This window comes from Sycon ciliatum, chromosome 1 (assembly GCF_964019385.1).
Source record: "Sycon ciliatum chromosome 1, ocSycCili1.1, whole genome shotgun sequence".
Lineage (NCBI taxonomy): Eukaryota > Metazoa > Porifera > Calcarea > Leucosolenida > Sycettidae > Sycon > Sycon ciliatum.
In genome coordinates, this window is record NC_088643.1 from 9996050 (window position 1) to 10013280 (window position 17231).

At 50.1% G+C, this 17231-nt stretch overlaps 1 protein-coding gene across 1 annotated transcript; it reads right to left on the reverse strand.

The window, feature by feature from the left end:
• Nucleotides 1-4325: 4325 nt before the first annotated feature.
• LOC135812602 (mucin-19-like) lies at nt 4326-15842 on the reverse strand. The gene is made up of 3 exons (XM_065325918.1): nt 11094-15842; nt 9813-10210; nt 4326-5428 (listed from the first exon to the last, which is right to left on the reverse strand). The coding sequence occupies exons 1-3, from the start codon at nt 14871-14873 to the stop codon at nt 4822-4824; spliced, it is 4785 nt and encodes a 1594-aa protein (XP_065181990.1). The 5' UTR covers nt 14874-15842; the 3' UTR covers nt 4326-4821.
• Between the last annotated feature and the right edge of the window lie 1389 nt (nt 15843-17231).

Genomic DNA, 17231 nt, shown 5'->3' on the forward strand with positions numbered 1-17231 from the left:
TATTTTATATTCTAGATTTGTCTATGACCAGAACATACAATGCAGACATATTGTGATGAAGACGGATAAGGCACTCAAATGCAATGAGGATGTTCCGCGTTTGACTGAAGTGTTTACTGCTGCTAGCGTTCATCGCCAGACTACTCTGCGTCCGGCACGTTTCCATCTATGGCAACGTCGGGGCGATTTGTACATGAGGACGAACAAGTGCAGACATCCGTGCATGACACCTTCTCCTTGTACTACTGTACTACTACATGTACTAGTACACTAGCACTGTCTGTAGTAATAATACTGTGATTTGGAAGTACAGTCATGTGTTACTGTGTACGTCGTCGCGGGCGCGTTACCTGGTTACGGTCACAGGCTCACAGGCAGAAACGTGTTCCGGTAGACCGTAGTGTCAGAGTACTACATCATACACGTACATGAAGTATAAATCAAGTGACGTGTAGCAAGTGGTGAACTGTTCATATTTCGCTGCTGTCGACAGAAGCCTGAGAAGGACAGGTTCTCGCCATGGACTACCATCGGCATCGTGGATACCTCGAGGAAGACATAGAATTACTTCTAGAGATTGATCAAGTCAGCCAACCTGAGAATGAAATAACGCTGGATATCTGTATCGCTACTGGAGAAAATTCGGAAAGCGGTTGCAAGGATTTCTCGGAAATACTGGTCTTTCTGCGAAAGTTGGTGAGCAATGAAAACGTAGCGTCCGTCGAGCATGTCCTGCAAATTTTGAATAATTCTAAGAGGAGGGGTGGACTTGGAGAGACCGCTACCGAACCTTGGACTTCCTCAGCCTGCCCTGGAGGTGATACAACTCCTAACAGAGTGAAGTTCTGCGCAAATATTGGAGGCAAGCGTCGCATAGATAATGTGGATCCCGAACACAAAAGCAGCAGTGGCGTTCCCTGTCAGCGAGCGTTGCCCCAAGTCTCTCCGTCACCAAATCAGACGGAAAGAGTAATTTACGCTCCACCAGATATTCAAGAACTTGTGAATATGGAGTGCGGTGACGAACACAACTTCAGGTCAACATTGCTGTACTGTGCCATCTTTACTGGTAATGAGGAGATGGTACGATGCCTGTTGAAATGGGGAGCTGATGCAACGCTGGCTTTGCACCATGTTGGAGGTCGGCAATCACACCATAGGCAGCGTTGGAAGCGTACCCCAATTTGTGTTGCAGCATGTTTGAAACACGCTGGTATAGTGAGGTGTCTTCTAACGTACGGTGCATCACCTTATCATGGTGGCAGTCGATATAGAAAAGGCCTTGGTTTCGCATTCTTCTCAACGTACACTGGATGCAGAGATGATACTACAACTTGTGAAGCTCTGTGCATGAATCCCAAGTACCCTCCACCGATCATGGAAATATGCCGGGTACAGCAAAGCGGTAATGAGGAAGGTGCAATGCGAATGATGCCGTACTGTCGCTGGGATGCAGCATGCTGCAATTCCTCCATTGCATCTTTACTGCAGAAAGTATCCGGCCAATTACGAAGATCCCTGCTGGACATGCCTTGCTTCACAGATGCTGAACGGATATGCAAACAGTTTTGTTGTTCGCTGATAATGAGAAATGTTTGCTTAGCCAAGCACTTCAAGGACCCATCCTTGATGAACCCTACCGAACTCACTGGTATGGTAAGACATCTCCTGCAAGAGGGTGCAGAGCCTGCTTGTTTGTCCGTCTCCAACGCTGATGCACTGTGCATGGCATGGTGTAGAGTGGAGAATGCTGAGGCAGAAATGCGTGGTACACCTCCTGTCCGATTCGAGACCACAATGTCTGATCCTTTCCTCTATTGGAGTAGGGCATTATATTATGGATATCCCCTAATAGATCATGTTCTCGCATCATGTGTCAACGAGGAGACGAGACAGCGTGTTGGTGAAATGCTCCCTCCGGGCAATAGGCATTATGGATATGGTATACCAGCCGTTGTTGACAGGCTTTTGTTATCAAGAACAACCGCTGATCCCCTTGTGCAGCTGCTGGTGAAACACGGCGGTCTACCTGGTATATCAACGGTGGATGAGATTCCATTTGTTGATGGAAATCTTCACGATGGTCCGTCTTGCCAGTGTGATGTGGAGCTAACAGCTGTGCAGCGGAACGTGAGCTTGTTCGACGTTCTTGCCCCAAAGCCGAAGCCCAAATCGCTGGCACGTTTGTGTCGCGCTGCTATCATTGAAGCATGTCACGGTTATGGTGTGGTCAAGGCGATTCAAAGTCTTCAACTTCCTCCTAGTCTGGTTAGCTTTCTTTCGTTCGAATGAGGTGTTATACACTCCGTGTCCCTCATGATTCTGCAAGACGCCGGAATCAGGTATGAACATTGTGTGCTGTTGGTGCATGTGCGTGTTGCTGTTGTGTGGAAAAGGAACTTCTTCTTGAGGACTTGCAAATACATTCTTCATGATAATGCAATCACGTTATCCATTGTGTGAGTTTGAAGATCGCATAGGGGTGTCCCTAGACACCGTTATCACACACTAGTATCACCTGAAGCATGGCCAGTGTTATTGCTAGCAAATCTGTTGGGCGGACGTTGAGGTTTGTTTATCTCACGTTCTGCAGCAAATAGGTAAAACATTGTTTCATTGATGTTTGCTACCTCAGTTCCATATTTCTCCACTGATAGCAGAACCTGAAAATTGCAGTTCTTCAATTAAATTGGAATAGTAGCTATCACCACTTTCTCTAGAATTTGTTCGTGACATCTCGATAAAACCTTCGTAACATGACGCTTCAGCTGATTCTGTTTATTGCCATCCTTGAACTTTTGTCACCTCGCCGCCTGTTCTAATAGTAGTACTTGAAGTAGTTTCGTTTTTTCTACTCGATTGCATAACCTGTGCCCACAATTTCCAGGTTACAAGTAATTCATTTGCAATAAGAGCCCATCATTTGCTTCGATTCTCCTTAGGGCTTTAATAGTAGTAGTACTCAGTTCTGTTGAGTAATAATTATGGCGGTGCTGTATGTTTCGGGGTAAACAAGTTAATCCTATGAACCCGAACATCTAAAAAGGATGCTGCATGAAAGTAGGCAGCCGCGAGATGCGTATCTCGCGCATGCTCTTGCATGGCTACGTAATGCATTACATCATAATACAACACTGTACAGTCATGGTACATGTGATCACTGCCACATGCATGATGCACAGCCATGCACTGCAGCACACACACTGGCACTGAAACCCAAGCACACTGACATATCGCATATCACTGAACTGTACTAAGTCTTGCTGCGTAATCAAGTGAATCATTAAAAAAATCCCGACGGCACTCTGATGAATGCAAGGTACTAAACATGTGCATAACCCAATCAGGGAATCAAAGCCTGAGACTGGCCTCTGTCCTTGTTCTTCTTCCCGTGACAGTCAATTTGCACATTGAACATGACCGGGAAATATCCATGTGCTCTGAACCAAACTTCCAGACCAATTATTTTGAACAAAAGCTGCCGTGACGAAATGCAACGTGCATGTAGTCGTAGAGTACTGCATGTGTGCATGCGCCTGCACTTCGATCACGAATACCGATATGCAGGAATTTACGGGCTGCTTCTGCCGGATGCTGTAAAGCAAAATTCACTGACTAGAATAATGACTGTGTGTGAGGACATCAACATAATAGTACCAGTGCTGCTCCACGAAATCCAGTCGCGTCACTCGAGCACGCGCCGGGCGCCGGGCAGCCCTACACACCGGACTGAGAACTGATGCCAATGACATGATGGTGTAAGCCGGCGCAAACGTGAGTCACATGACTGGATTTCATTGAGCAGCACAGTACTTCTAGAGTATCACTGTTTTCTTCCAAGCATCTCCCCTTGTTCTGGCTTCCACCTGCCCGCGTACTACTACTAGTAGTTTCCCCCTTATAGAAAGCCTGACCCAGCATGGTGACACACTTCCTGCCAGGTGTGCCCCGTTCAGGAATGCCCGCACACATATTGGCTACGAACCGTTGCACAGTTACAAACAGGGGACACTGGATGGTGTCGAACACAGTACACATCCGGTGCAAGCACATCAATGCACGTGTGTGTGACTGTGTGTGTGACTGTGTGTGTGTGTGTGTGTGTGTGTGTGTGTGTGCGGGTGTGTGTGTGTGTGCACAAATGGGGCAGCAAACAAAACCTTCGACACGAGGCGCAAACAGCACCCACCCACTAAACGAGCGGAGGACCACAAAAGGAACATTGTGCACACACTGAAGCTGACTCGATCCTGCTATACTGACATGCACACCCCATTGCATCAATACTGCACAGCCACTCCCATCCAACACTACCCGCCACCAGATAACGAAGTGACAAACATTTTTTGTCATAATTTCACAAATAGCTCTAGCACCGGCATTAAGGCGGCGGAATCCACCGGCGTGATGAATTCATGACATAAACAGATTGTCCGAAAGGGGACTGACAGGGAGAGACCCAGTGGTTTTTTAGAAAATAGCTGTCTGCGAAAATAGGTTAAAGCGCAAATACAGGCCGGGCTGAATTTCCAATAGCTTGGCAATATTTCAATCTTTTTTTTTTTAAGAATTTAATTTTTTCTGGTGCACTTGGTAAGTTGGTGAGTTCAAGGCTGTATGCTATGCATCAGCTGTGTCTAGAAATAGAATGACCATCTCCGGGGCGAAATTCCGAAAGGTAAAACTTAACGGCCGCAGCCAACAGATGTGGCATGTAGCAATCACATTGACAAGTACAGTACATCACTCACGGCACAACACCTCACCACACTGGCAGGCGAGCGCCGTAGAACAACCACAGGACAAAGATCTATGCCGTGGCTACGTTCCGATGAAGAAGGTTTCCTGCACGATGAGCAGCTCGTCCATGGTAACAGTGCTCAGGAAGAGGCACTGTAGATAGTCTTCTAGGGAGATCTTGAAGCGGCACAGCTTCAGCGTGAGCGCACCGAGACGCTCGCTTCTCTGCATGTCCAGCCAGGCGCAGAGCCGGTCCCGGTCCAACGGCGCCGCCTGGTTCGTCCAGCCGGGCACCTCCGCCTCGGTCGGTCCCCACAGCGTACACTGGAAAGCCCGCAGCGCTTCCTTCACCGTTGCCCGTTCGGAGAGCTTGGGCATGCACAGGCGCCTGCACACGCGCTGGAAGACGGCCAGCACGGAGATGTCGATGACGCTGCGCATCAGCATGCCCAAAGAGTAGGCGTCGCATCCCGAATAGTCCAGCTCCTCGGCGCGAAGGTGCAGGCGGATCTCCGGCGGCAGTATGTCCGTTCGGCGTGGCGTGACAACGGTCTGCTGTGCGGAGCGCTTGAACACGAGCTTCTTGGCCTGGTCTGAACCGCCCTGGCCGGAATTGGGCGAGGATGGCAGTGAGAGAGCATGGCCGAAGCTGGTGAGCAGCACGCGGTCACCATTGCGGATTGGCGACCTGATACAACAGGGAGAACAAAGAAAGAAACACACCTACTATAATCACCTATTGTATACGTGCATTAATCAGCTTTCATAAGCACAATCATGTTGCATCCTGCCGTCGACACAAAGTGAACCTTAAGTCAAAAGATGGTTGATAAATATGGTGGTAAAGACACACCTGGCAATATGGCGGTAAACACACGCCTGCTCACACACGCTCTCTAAGCGGCAAGGTTCTAGCACAGAGCTCTCCTTCTCACCACCACCACCATCAGTTCGCGCCTGGCGTATTTCCATATTTATCAACCATAAGTACAGCTGCAGTGGTGTCTTCAACTTCATTCTCCCGAGTCCAGCTCCGTATGAAGACATCCAAGAAGAAGATTGCCTGATGAGTCCAGCGGGGACGAAACGTACGTCGCAATTGAGCTATGTCGCTGCTGTGTCATCTTCTATGTGCCATGCGCTACTTGATGTACCAGCCTGCTATGTCGGATACCGCTAACCATGCATCGACTAGGCGCCAGGCGCGAACTGATGGTGGTGGTGGTGAGAAGGAGAGCTCTGTGCTAGAACCTTGCAGCTTAGAGAGCGTGTGTGGGCAGGCGTGTGTTTACCGCCATATTGCCAGGTGTGTCTTTACCACCATATTTATCAACCATAAGTACAGCTGCAGTGGTGTCTTCAACTTCATTCTTAAGTCTAAAGAGCTGCATCAATATCCAAGCTGCTGTACGCAGAACATTTTGCATTGTTCCATTTGGAGTTGCTTAAGCAAAATTAAGGGGATGGCAAAGGAAATTGAGAGGAGATCATCGCTCTTACAATCCAATGTTAAAAAGCTCTTTGTGTTTGTATAAAATAACGAGAGTGATTGAAAGCCCATGAGCTCTCGCTATGCTTTTTTTTAGGTATGTACCTCCTCCCGTACATTCTGCAACCTTTTCCAGCTGGCTTGTAATGCTGTATGCACCCCGTACGCACTGACCTTTTGTTCCATTGGCCTGGGTAGCTTTATGTGACTCATCATTGGCGCCCGACTTTTCGCTCGAACCCACAACCCTGTGAGTTCAACCCACGACCCTCAATTCATCGTCCCGTTCGTCCTCAGCAACCGCCGTTCGTCTAGTTATCAATAATCCTCGTCTCGTCTACCGTATTTCCCCGATTATAAGTCGCACTTGATTATAAGTCGCAGCCCATTCTCACGTCCGAACCAAATCGTCTCAATGCATTCACATAAGTAAGAAGTCACACTCGATTGTAAGTCGCACCCCCTTCTTTGCCCTTGACGTTTAGTGTCAAAAGGTGCGACTTACAATCGGGGAAATACGGCATGTCAACCTCGTCTCGTTTAACCATGCAGGTCAGCTGTTTTCTTTGTTTCTCCCTTTCTTTTTCATGTGTCCTTCTTCGTCCATTTTTTGTGTTTTTTTTTGCGATTATTTTATTGTGGTGTGCATGCATGTACACGTGTGTCCAATCATGTAATCTTAGTGGTCTGATCATGGTGATCCACACTCTATTATTCATGTTGGCGGGCCGGATTAGAAGTGTAACCATGCTGCTGTAGCCGTGCCACGCAGTATGCAATGCTCCTTGTCAAGTCTAGGTGTTTCAGTTGTACTTCGAAGCACCATTTTTTTTGAAGGGGTGTCTGGCCCGCCGTTGTTGGGAACTACATTTGTATTGTTTACGCTATCTTGGATGATGCGCGTACCTACTTTTTTAAAAGTACAGGAATAAGATAATTGGTGTGCCTGTTGGTATAACACTTTTATGTGATCCGTGCATTGTGTGTGTGTGTGTGTGTGTTTTCTCTTCATCCTCAATCATTTTTTTCTCTATCTTCTCATCGTCTTATTATTGTCCGCAAGGTCGCGGTTCTTGTTTTTTGCGCAGGGGAGGTATGTTAGGTACCTCCTGCCGCACATTCTACAACCTTTTTCCAGCTGGCCTGTAATGACGCACTCATCTTTCGTTCTGTTGGCCTGGGTAGGTACTTGCGCGCCAATATTTGCCATAGCTCCCCAGGCCCTTTATCTTGCATTCTCTCTCTCTCTCTCTCTCTCTCTCTCTCTCTCTCTCTCTCTCTCTCTCTCTCTCTCTCTCTCTCTCTCTCTCTCTCTTCCATAATGTAGTCGTTTAATCGTTGGTCTTTTTCTCCGTCTATAAGGTCTTCCCACTACTAGTACCTGTCATAAGTCGTTCCTTTGTGTGTGTGGGATGATTCCTTTTGTGACTCTACATTTTGTTTATACCTAAGTCACTAGGTGTGCTATTCGAACTGATAGAAACATCATCTCTGCAATACAAAAACATGCATCCGATAATCGTGTTGCAAAGACGTTTCTATCAGTTTGAATAACACACATGGGGCGAGAGATCGCTTTGTTTTGGTGAGCTCAACACAACCAGCACAGTGCTTGTCTCCTCTCCCTTATTAGTACAGTGGAGATTGGATATAACGACACTCCTTCGGGAGAGAACAAAATGTCACTATATTCGATCTGTCACTAAACCTGATCTTCACAAAGGACTTACTAAACGACTTGGGCAACGAAATTGTGTCGCTAAACTCAATCTGTCGTTATAGTCGTCGTAATATCCGATCTCCATTGTACCTAATGTGTGTATATGCACAGCGTTTGTAACTGTTTGCAAGCTTCCCATTTGCAACAAGAAGCAAACCTTTGTAAATTCGACTCCGGAAAGGCACCTGCAGTATGCGCAGTAGCAACATATATGGCAGTCTAGTAGTCAGAAATCGATATACAGTGAAACCTTGTTAGGAAGAACACTGATAAGACAAATGTTTGTTAAGAAGAACTAGTATTCGTAACTCCATTGGATAAATCACGGTGTATTCAGTGGGTATAACATACGGATAAGAAGAACTCCCGATAAAGCGAACAAATATCATCGATCCCTTGGTGTTGGTCCTAAAGAGGTTTGACTATACTTATTATTGGGTTGCAGGCCTGTACGACCTTTACGAATATTTTTTAAATGTGCTTATGAACAATCGTTGGTTTCCAGTGCATTTACAGTACTGTAAGACCGGATATTTTAACACCAATTAAAGTTAGCGATCCCCGGATTTTTGTTGGTTTATACTTTATAGCATGATGAAATGCTTACGAATTCTGTCTGTCAAAATCGGCAAATGACTGCAGATGCCCATACCATTTTGCACCTAACGACGTCAAATTTTAACGATTTTTCAAATTTGTTAAAACGTTAGAATTAAATGCTTGTTGACATTAGTGGTCTTACAGTACTGTAAGACCAGTAATGTTAACGAACATTTAATTCTCACGTTTTAAAGGGGAAGTTAAGCCTAAAATCAATTTTCACCAGTTCGAGTCTTCGGGGTGCTGAGTCGAATGGTCTTGGTCCGAGGACGCTGAGACGCTCCCTTCCTCCTTTATTCCCAGTCGAACTCATGCACTTCCACCGAAACTGGGTGACTGCGCCCTACTAGATGGGGATTTGTATAAAAAATGTCACTAAAAGCGCCATTTCGTTCTTATAAAAGCACGGATGATCGCGATTGGCCCATATGTTGTAGGCTTTTGGACGCTGAGTCGTCTGGTTTTGGTCCGAAAAGGCTGCGATATAGCGTCCGTCCCTTATTCCCAATCGAACATGGCTGAACAAGCGGTCACGTCACAGTGTTCGTGCGTACACCAGTCACCTGGTCACCGTGCCTGCAGGCTACAACTTACAGCACGTTTGAGCGAGTTTCTGTCACTCGAGTTGAACCTTTGAACCTTTGAGTTGAACCTTGGTGTGAAAATTGTCGCCTGCTGACGCGGTGACCAGGTGACTGGTGTACGCAGGAGCACGTGACGGCCATGTTCGATTGAATAAGGGCCGAACGCTGCATCGCAGCCTTTTCGGACCAAAACCAGTCGACTCAGCGGCCAAAAGACTACAACAAATGGGCCAATCACAGTCATCCGTGCTTTTATAAGAACGAAATGGCGCTTTTAGTGACATTTTGCATACAAATCCCCATCTAGTAGGGCGCAGTCACCCAGTTTCGGTGGAAGTGCGCGAGTTCGATTGGGAATAAAGGCGGAAGGGAGCGTCTCAGCTTCCTCGGATCAAGACCATTCGAATCAGCACCCCGAAGACTCGAACTGGTGAAATTTTGATTTTAGGCTTAACTTCCCCTTTAACGAATTAGAAAAATGGGTTAACATTTGAAGTCGTAATGTGCAAAATGGTATGTACATGTACATTCTCCAGTTTTGAGACAGAATTAGTCAGAATTTCACCTCGCTAACTCACAAAAATCGGGAGATCGCTAACTTTAATTGACGTTAAAATATCTGGTCCTACCGTACTTGCAGTTACGTTCCAAACACAATTACTTGAAGAGTACGACTTACATCTTGTCGTTGACTGGTCCGATCATGATGGACGGCGCCACGACGTTGCGGTGGACGATGCCGTTGACGGCGAGATGCTGCAGCGCCGAGCAGATCTGCACGAACACGAATGCCGTCTGACTGATCACCTCCTGCGCCGGCATGTCCTGATCGGTCAGAGACGAGAAGAACACCTCCGCGTCGGTGTAGTCCGCCGTCGACTCCGTCATGTACGACGAGCACTCGGTGGCCGGTGAAATGCCCAGTTCCAGCATCTCGTGCACCAGCTCCGGCACCGTCTCGGTGAACTTCGCCTGCGTGCGTATGACGTTGAAGTGCGGCGGTATGCTCTCTCGCACTGCGCAGTCGCGCGTGTACAGCAGGCCGTCTTCGTCGTTGCCAGTCAGCAGTGGCTCCAGCTGCGGAAAGACACAACACCGGCGCCACAGCAAACAAAACATGAACGGATCGTATACATTTAAACGGCGGTGGAGAAGTTTGTATGTACAGTAAAACCTGTGAAGGCAACCACTCGGATAAAGTGACCACCTGTTCAAGAAGACCACTACAACCAGGACTAAGGGATGCTATTCTCAGTCAAATAACCCTGAATAAGGAGGCCACCTGGTGACTGGCAAAGACTACGTTTGGAGGATCTCTTGAGCGGTCGCCTTAGACAGGTTTCACTATAATACTTCAGAACAGCCTGTGCTTGGTCACATGCCCTGCTGTCTGTTCACCAACCGCACACATCCGGTACCGATCATAAATGTAGTGAGCTCACTGACTAAGATGTGTACCTCGCCATCTCACGGTATTCGTTATTCTATTCTCTCACAGTCTGATATACTCAGAGCAGTCCAGTGGTGCTACTAAACACTACAAGACTCAAGAGCCATGCAAGTTTACAAATTAGGCTCCCCCACAGCCTTTGTTAGCAGTCCCAAGGCCTAGCCAACAGCACGCACATGTGCACAGACTGCATACATGCAGTTACTTTTGCAACATGAAGGATGGGGCTACATGATTGTTGCAAGCACCTAAAAAACCCAAGCATCTTACACATACAAGCACACACACACACAACACATAACACACATACAATGCAAAAACACACGACGCAAACGCACACACCACGCGAACACACACACACACACACACACACAAACACACAGATGCACTCTTTTATTTCGACTGCGCAAGCAGCCCAACTTCTGCTGTTAAAATCAAAATCGCCAGTGCCACCACGTGTGCAAGTATTATAGTAGGTCTCAGTCACCTATGCCACCATACAACTCTCACCTGCGCTGTCATAGGTATCTTGCCGTCTCGGCTCTTGAACAGCACGTGTATGCTGCACGTTCCGTGCGGCCCATCGTCCTCGCAGCCCAGCACCTCGATGTGCGACCAGTTCTTGGGAACACTGCTGGACTTGAAGCGCTCCTCGCACACGCACCGGCCCAGTCGTTTCACCACACTGCCGAGGCTACGGTGCACAGATCTGGTCAGACCATGATAGTCACTTCTCATCAACGACAGCTCTCTTTCCAGTTCTTGTTCGATGGACGGGGGAACCGGAGCGGACGGTGGGAAGTGCTGGCCGGGTGTTGAGGCCTTTTGCGCGGGGCTCTTCTGAACAGGCCCGTTTGTGGCAGGCAGCTGAGAATTCGTCCCTTTCACCGATTTGGTTCTGGGTAGGACTGTGGGCGCGCCAGGAGATGCTGGGTCGGGCTGGCGCGGCGGCAGAGCAGGTGCATCTCCGGCTGGTTTGCTGGCAGGTCGCGAAGGCTTTGGCGGCAGCGGCAGCACATTGCTGTGCATCGGCGGTGGCAGCGAGTCGCCGATACCCGCCAGCGACGCGTCGATGAGACAGCGAAGAGACTGCGTGGACGACACAGACTCGCCGCTCTGACTCCCGGTCGTGTTGTTGCTACTAGTTCTGTCTATCGTCGTACACGGTGACTCTAGGCTGGACCCGGTGTTATCTCCTGATGCGTCCGCCGGTAAGATAAGGTTCCTGCGGTTGCGCCGGAAGCTGCTCGCCGTACGCAATGGCTTTCGAGGCGGAGTGGACTTGGTCATCTCCGGACTTGTATCGCTGTGCGGTTCCGTGTCATCACAAGTGTAGTCACCCGGTGTTGGCGTCCGGCATGTTTCGTCCTCGGGCGAGTCCATGACCGAAGGAGCACGCGACGGATCTCTGCTTGTGCCAGGCGAGTGCTCGTCATCGGACGTGTCAAATTGCGATACGGAATTCTTACGGCCGGGTCGCCGCTGACGGATCATCGACATCGTGCGCTCGTGAGTCTTTCGCAGGTTTTTCCAGACCTTGCTGCCAATCTTCGGCGAGAGCTTGCCCACCGAGCTGCCTGCATCGGTAACCGACTTCATGAGTGTTTCCAGTGCCGCCGGCGCCGTGCCACTGCCGGTGATCTTTCGCTGCGGCGGCGGAGTGCAGATGCTACGCCTTCGCTCGCCGCGCGGAGATGCATCCTGCTCCTCGGCGGGTCTGGTTCCCGGCGGCGGTGGAGGTGGGATGCGGTGCGGCTTGCCGGATATCGTGTGTCGCTTTGTCCGCTCCATGGTATTCCTACGTACAAGCTGAGGACTGACGTCATCGGCGGCGGATGGCTTTCTCAGCACAACCGACACATTGCCATCCACCCTAACCTCCGTAGGGGAGTAACCGCCGTCCGCAGTAGCCCTGCCCGCTGGCGGCGGTGGAGGGGGAACACTGGGTCGAGACACTGAACTCCGTGACTTGGATCTTGCCGGCGGCTGCGGGCGCGGCTGCTGCACGGACACCACTGCCTCGCTGACACAACGCTGCATCGCACTGCCACCGCCAGTACTGTTGCTGCTGCCGGTGGTCGCAGTGTGCAGGGATGCCGACGAGACGGGACGCGGTACGTTGTAGTCGGACATCTTGCGTGGCGACTTGTACTCACCTGTGCTGCCACTGCCATCTGCTTCGTCCATCTCTGACGGGCTGAACGGTCGGATATCGCCGGGCACGGAGTATATCGACTCGGTCTCTGCTTTAGCCAAGCTGCCAGCATCGGTGCTGGTGTTTCCGTCAGCCCCACCTTTCACTGACACCCTGGCTGCTTCGGTGTAATTGTGCACCGGTGGAACGCTGGGCTGTGTGTCCTGCCGCTGCTGACCTTTCAGCAGTGTGCTGTCGGCACCTGCTCTCCGAGATGCAACAGCGTTCGGCCGCTTCTGACCAGATATGATGGCGTCCAGGTCTGTCGATGTGCCCGACATCATCTTATCGAGATCGCTGGACGACGGCGAGAGAGGAGAGCGTGATTTTGCCTGCGGCTTGGAACCGGCTGCTACACCGGTGCCGGCCGTGCCGTTCTCTTTTCCGGCATTTTTACCGGAGGCTGCCGTTTTCGTCGGCGTCCAGATGTCCTCGTACGCTGTGCGTGCGGGAGAAGCGGCGGGCGTAGTTTTCTCCGTCTTGCTGGCATGTGCCCGCAGCAGGTCGGGAGACGCGCTGTAGCTCAGCTTGCTTCTACTGGGTTTGGCCGGAGCTAGTTTCTTTTCTAGACTGTCATCACTTCCAACAAGCTGGGCTGTGATCTCTGTGCTGCTTTCTCTGCTTGCTTCAGCTTTCCTGCCTGTTGATGCAGAGCCAGCAGCAGCAGCAGCAGCAGCAGGAGACTCTCTACTCCCTTGGTGACCATTCACAACTGCAGTGCTGCTCATGCTGGCAGGCTGGCTAGCGTTGCTGCTGCTGCTGGCTGACGACGGTGATGAGGCCAAAGATGACGCTGACACAGTGCTAGTACCTTGGTCTCCGCGAGCCGTTGCAGTGCCTGTGCTACTATTACTACTACCACTGCTGGTGGCGATGCTGTTGCTGCCACTGTTCGGTGATCGTGTTGCTACATTTCTACCAGTAACACGAGCTCCAGATTTTTTGTCTTGTGCTGCTGCTGGCGAGCTACTGGAAGTATTTTCAGCTCGCTTGCCGGTCTCTACAGTTCCTCTGCTGCTGTGATTGCTGCCACTCGCTGCTGCCTTTGCAGTCACACTAGCGTTAGACGCAGCACTAGTTGAGGACACCAGCGTTCGGTCATCTGTAGATCTTCCAGCACTTCCGATTTTCAACACTCCTACTCCTACACTTTCCCCTGCTGAAGCGGTGCCCACGGTCGTCATCGATTCGACTCGACTGCTGCCAGTTACCTGCGGTGGTCGCATTGCGCCAGGTGACGCTGCTTGAACTACAGTGCTAGTAGTGGGTTCGTGCCTTCCTCGACCGTCGGCGCAGGAACGATCGACGGCTGCCGAACGAACGGGTGACGCTAATATGCTGCTGTCATCGCTAGTGGGAGTCGAAGCAGAGGTGGGGGACTTTCTTCTGGACGTTACTGCTGGTTTTGGTGGTGGAGGCTTTGGTCCAGCAGCATCCCCGATTACTCCTGTGTCGTGCTGTTTCGATACAACCCTGCCGCTAGAGGGCTTTGATGGAACAGCAGTTCTGGCAGGATTTACTCGCAGGCTAGCCGCTCCGGGTTTACGAGCCGTCGGCGGCTTTGCTGGCGGAGGCTTCGAAGAGTCCATTGAGGTGGTTGTCGATTGGCTGCTGGACTCACCGTTGGTTCTGGCTCGTGTCAGCACAGTTGGAGGTGATGAACTACTTGTACTTGTAGGTGGTGTCCTGGCAGGAACAGAAGAGCCAGCACTGCTGCGCAGTGTCGCTGGTGAGCTGGCCGCTGTCTCTTTTGTCTCGTCGCATTCTACTTCGCTGCCGCCCTGAGCAGGCTTCCGCAGTGCGGAGGGTGATGACTTGGACAGATCCGTTGATGAACGCGTGCTGGATACAGAACTGTTGCTGCGCTCTAGGCCAATGGAAGCAGCGCTGATGCTACTGCCGGAGGAGTAACGATTTGAGTGACGATTGGGCAGCGTCGCTGACGTTCGCTTCACCTCCCAACTTTCCGATCTGGACATGGTGCCTCGACCTTCGCGCTGGGTCGTCCCAAAGTTCGAATGGGAGCTCTTCGCCTGGAAGCAGTTGGCACATGTATTTTTTCTCCATTTGCTCTCCTTGTACTCGCATCCGTCCATTGAGCTGCTGCTGCTGCTGCTGCTTGCGCTGCTGTTTGCTTACTACCTAGCCTGTGCCCACAGCAAAAGCGTCAGTAAACAAACTGGATAAAGTCACAACAGGTCGTGGCGGCGGGCGTGCAGTGTCGCGCAGTGTCGTGCTGCAGTGCTGGCAGTGCTGCGCCTACGCTCGTTTGATACCTCAAGACACCTTCTCATCCGGACAGGCAGAGCGTGTACGAAGCCGATTGGAAGGGGCAAACTGCTCGGTTCCAGCAGAACCCGTTCACAGACTTCATCGGCGTGTCGAGCACGCAGAGTGAGTACGAGATACTGCGTTCGAGCGCGCACAGCAGCTAGCAAATGGCAGGAAAGATTTCTTGGTTTATCTGTGCATCTGCATGTAAGCTCCCCGCAAACTGAACGCCGCGGCTTGTGCTACAACATAACTCTGCGATTAGCTAACACCACCCTCACTAGGATGCGTTCTAGAGCGTGCAGGACAGCTGCGCGGGCCTGTAGCCTTGAGTGGCTGGCTGATTTAGGGTCTCAAAGCAAGACGCTCCGACTATAATCACCGCGTCAGCAAAGACAACGCGGGCAAGAAATCACATCGAATGAAGCCCCGACAGTCATGCCTTGCTTCCTGCACTGGTGGTACGGTGCCAGGCTAGCTCTAGCTCTGTGAAGATTCTCGAGTCCGGACGAAATACTGACTCAGTGACGGACGGCTGCCGGCCTGCAGAAACAGCGCTGAGCCCTGGCCTAGCACTAGTAGCAGGGTTCTACTTGTCCGCTAGGGTGCAACTGTTACCGTAAGAATCAACACATCCACTGCACTGGGTGTTTGGTAGGTCGAAAAAATCCGTCTTTGACAGGTCGCCGATTGTAGATCTGCGGATAGTGCAGTGATAGGTGAGGTTGTTGAAGTCAAAATGAAGATTCGCAAAACACGATCAGCTGTTCGACTGCGGGTGTGCGTGTGCGTATGCTACTAGCCTGCCTACAACAGTACAAGTACAGTAGTCATTAGATCTAGACTACGGGCATATAACAGTCTTTAGGAGTCTTTGAAGTGCAGGATTGACGCTGGCGTCTTTGGCGACGAGCGATCGGTGTCCGCGAAATGCCTGCATTTGAGCTTCCGACGTTCCGTACCCGTACTAGACTGCTATGCCTCACAACCTGGGCACAAGCCGCGTCGATCAAGCGCATATGCAAAAAAAAGGCTGCCTGTCAACATGGCTATATGGTCAACGCACGACCAGAGTGCATGCATGGTCAACTCGATCGCAGACATTGTTGTTCGTGTCACGCGAGTCTTCTTGATTGCTGCATGGTACGGGGACGTCCCGTTTACTTCGCAAATGGAGGTGCGGTCGAAAATAGAAAGAGAAGTGGAGTTCTCATTCATGGTTGTGGCTTCACAGTGATTCACTGAGTGATGTGACTACTTGTAGGTGGTTCGTGTCATGAAAGGAGCATTGAGCATTGTTCTGATCGCCAGAGCTACACAGTGTACACGTGTGAGTCGTGTACCAACCAACTTTGTGTGTCAGCTACGTAGATCTACACAGTCGAGTCATGATCGTAGTTTTCACCGCAGCTCGCCGCTCTGCTGCGTCAAACCGAGTCTGAGTGCAGTTATGGATAACCACGATAACACAATGCACACAGAAAAAATAGGATTGATTTGTGTTGGAAGAATGATTGAGCTTGTTATGTAACATGTAGCCGTTTTAACGGTTATTGTATTCAGAAAGTCTGCAAGCTGCCCACCCGGTCATGGTCAGTCATCAACAGATCATAGCTGAGCGCCACCGACCCGTTTCTGATTTGCATCAAGATACTGATTCAGCGAACGATTGTGCATTGGCAACCGGCAGTGGCTGACTCCACTGAACGGACATCGACCGTCCCTCCACTAAACGCCTGCCGTTCCTTCCCGCGGCGCTAATGCCGCTGAGAAATGAAGTAAAACTGACCAACGAGCAATTAGCGGTAAGAACCAGGCCTCGTAGTCGTTACACATGTAATACAGAAGTACAGGACTGAGCTAATTTAGTAATTAAATTAGACGGTAAAGCATGGTGAAGTTTCTAGTTTTAGTCATTGCTTCGAATACAGTGAAACTAACTATTATAATTTAATAGTAATCATGTGACTTCAGTATCGTACATCCAATGCAATGGCCATACAAATCTGTACTACTATTACTACTACTACTACTAGTACGAGAACATAGAGAAATCCGCAGATTGAGTACTACATGTAGTAGTAATAATTTTATAAATTGTAGCCTATGTACTGTACTATGCGGACCTGACAAGTGAGTCAGTGCAGGGGAGAGGGGATAAGTCTCTCAAACAAACGGGCGTG

Excerpts from the sequence above, each read along its gene's own strand:
- LOC135812602 (XM_065325918.1), bottom strand. The coding sequence starts at position 14,873 with ATGGACGGATGCGAGTACAAGGAGAGCAAATGGAGAAAAAATACATGT. Across the intron at positions 10,211-11,093 it reads AGATACCTATGACAGCGCAG|CTGGAGCCACTGCTGACTGG; the intron begins GTGAGAGTTGTA and ends GTCTTTCCGCAG. Across the intron at positions 5,429-9,812 it reads GGACCAGTCAACGACAAGAT|GTCGCCAATCCGCAATGGTG; the intron begins GTAAGTCGTACT and ends CTGTTGTATCAG.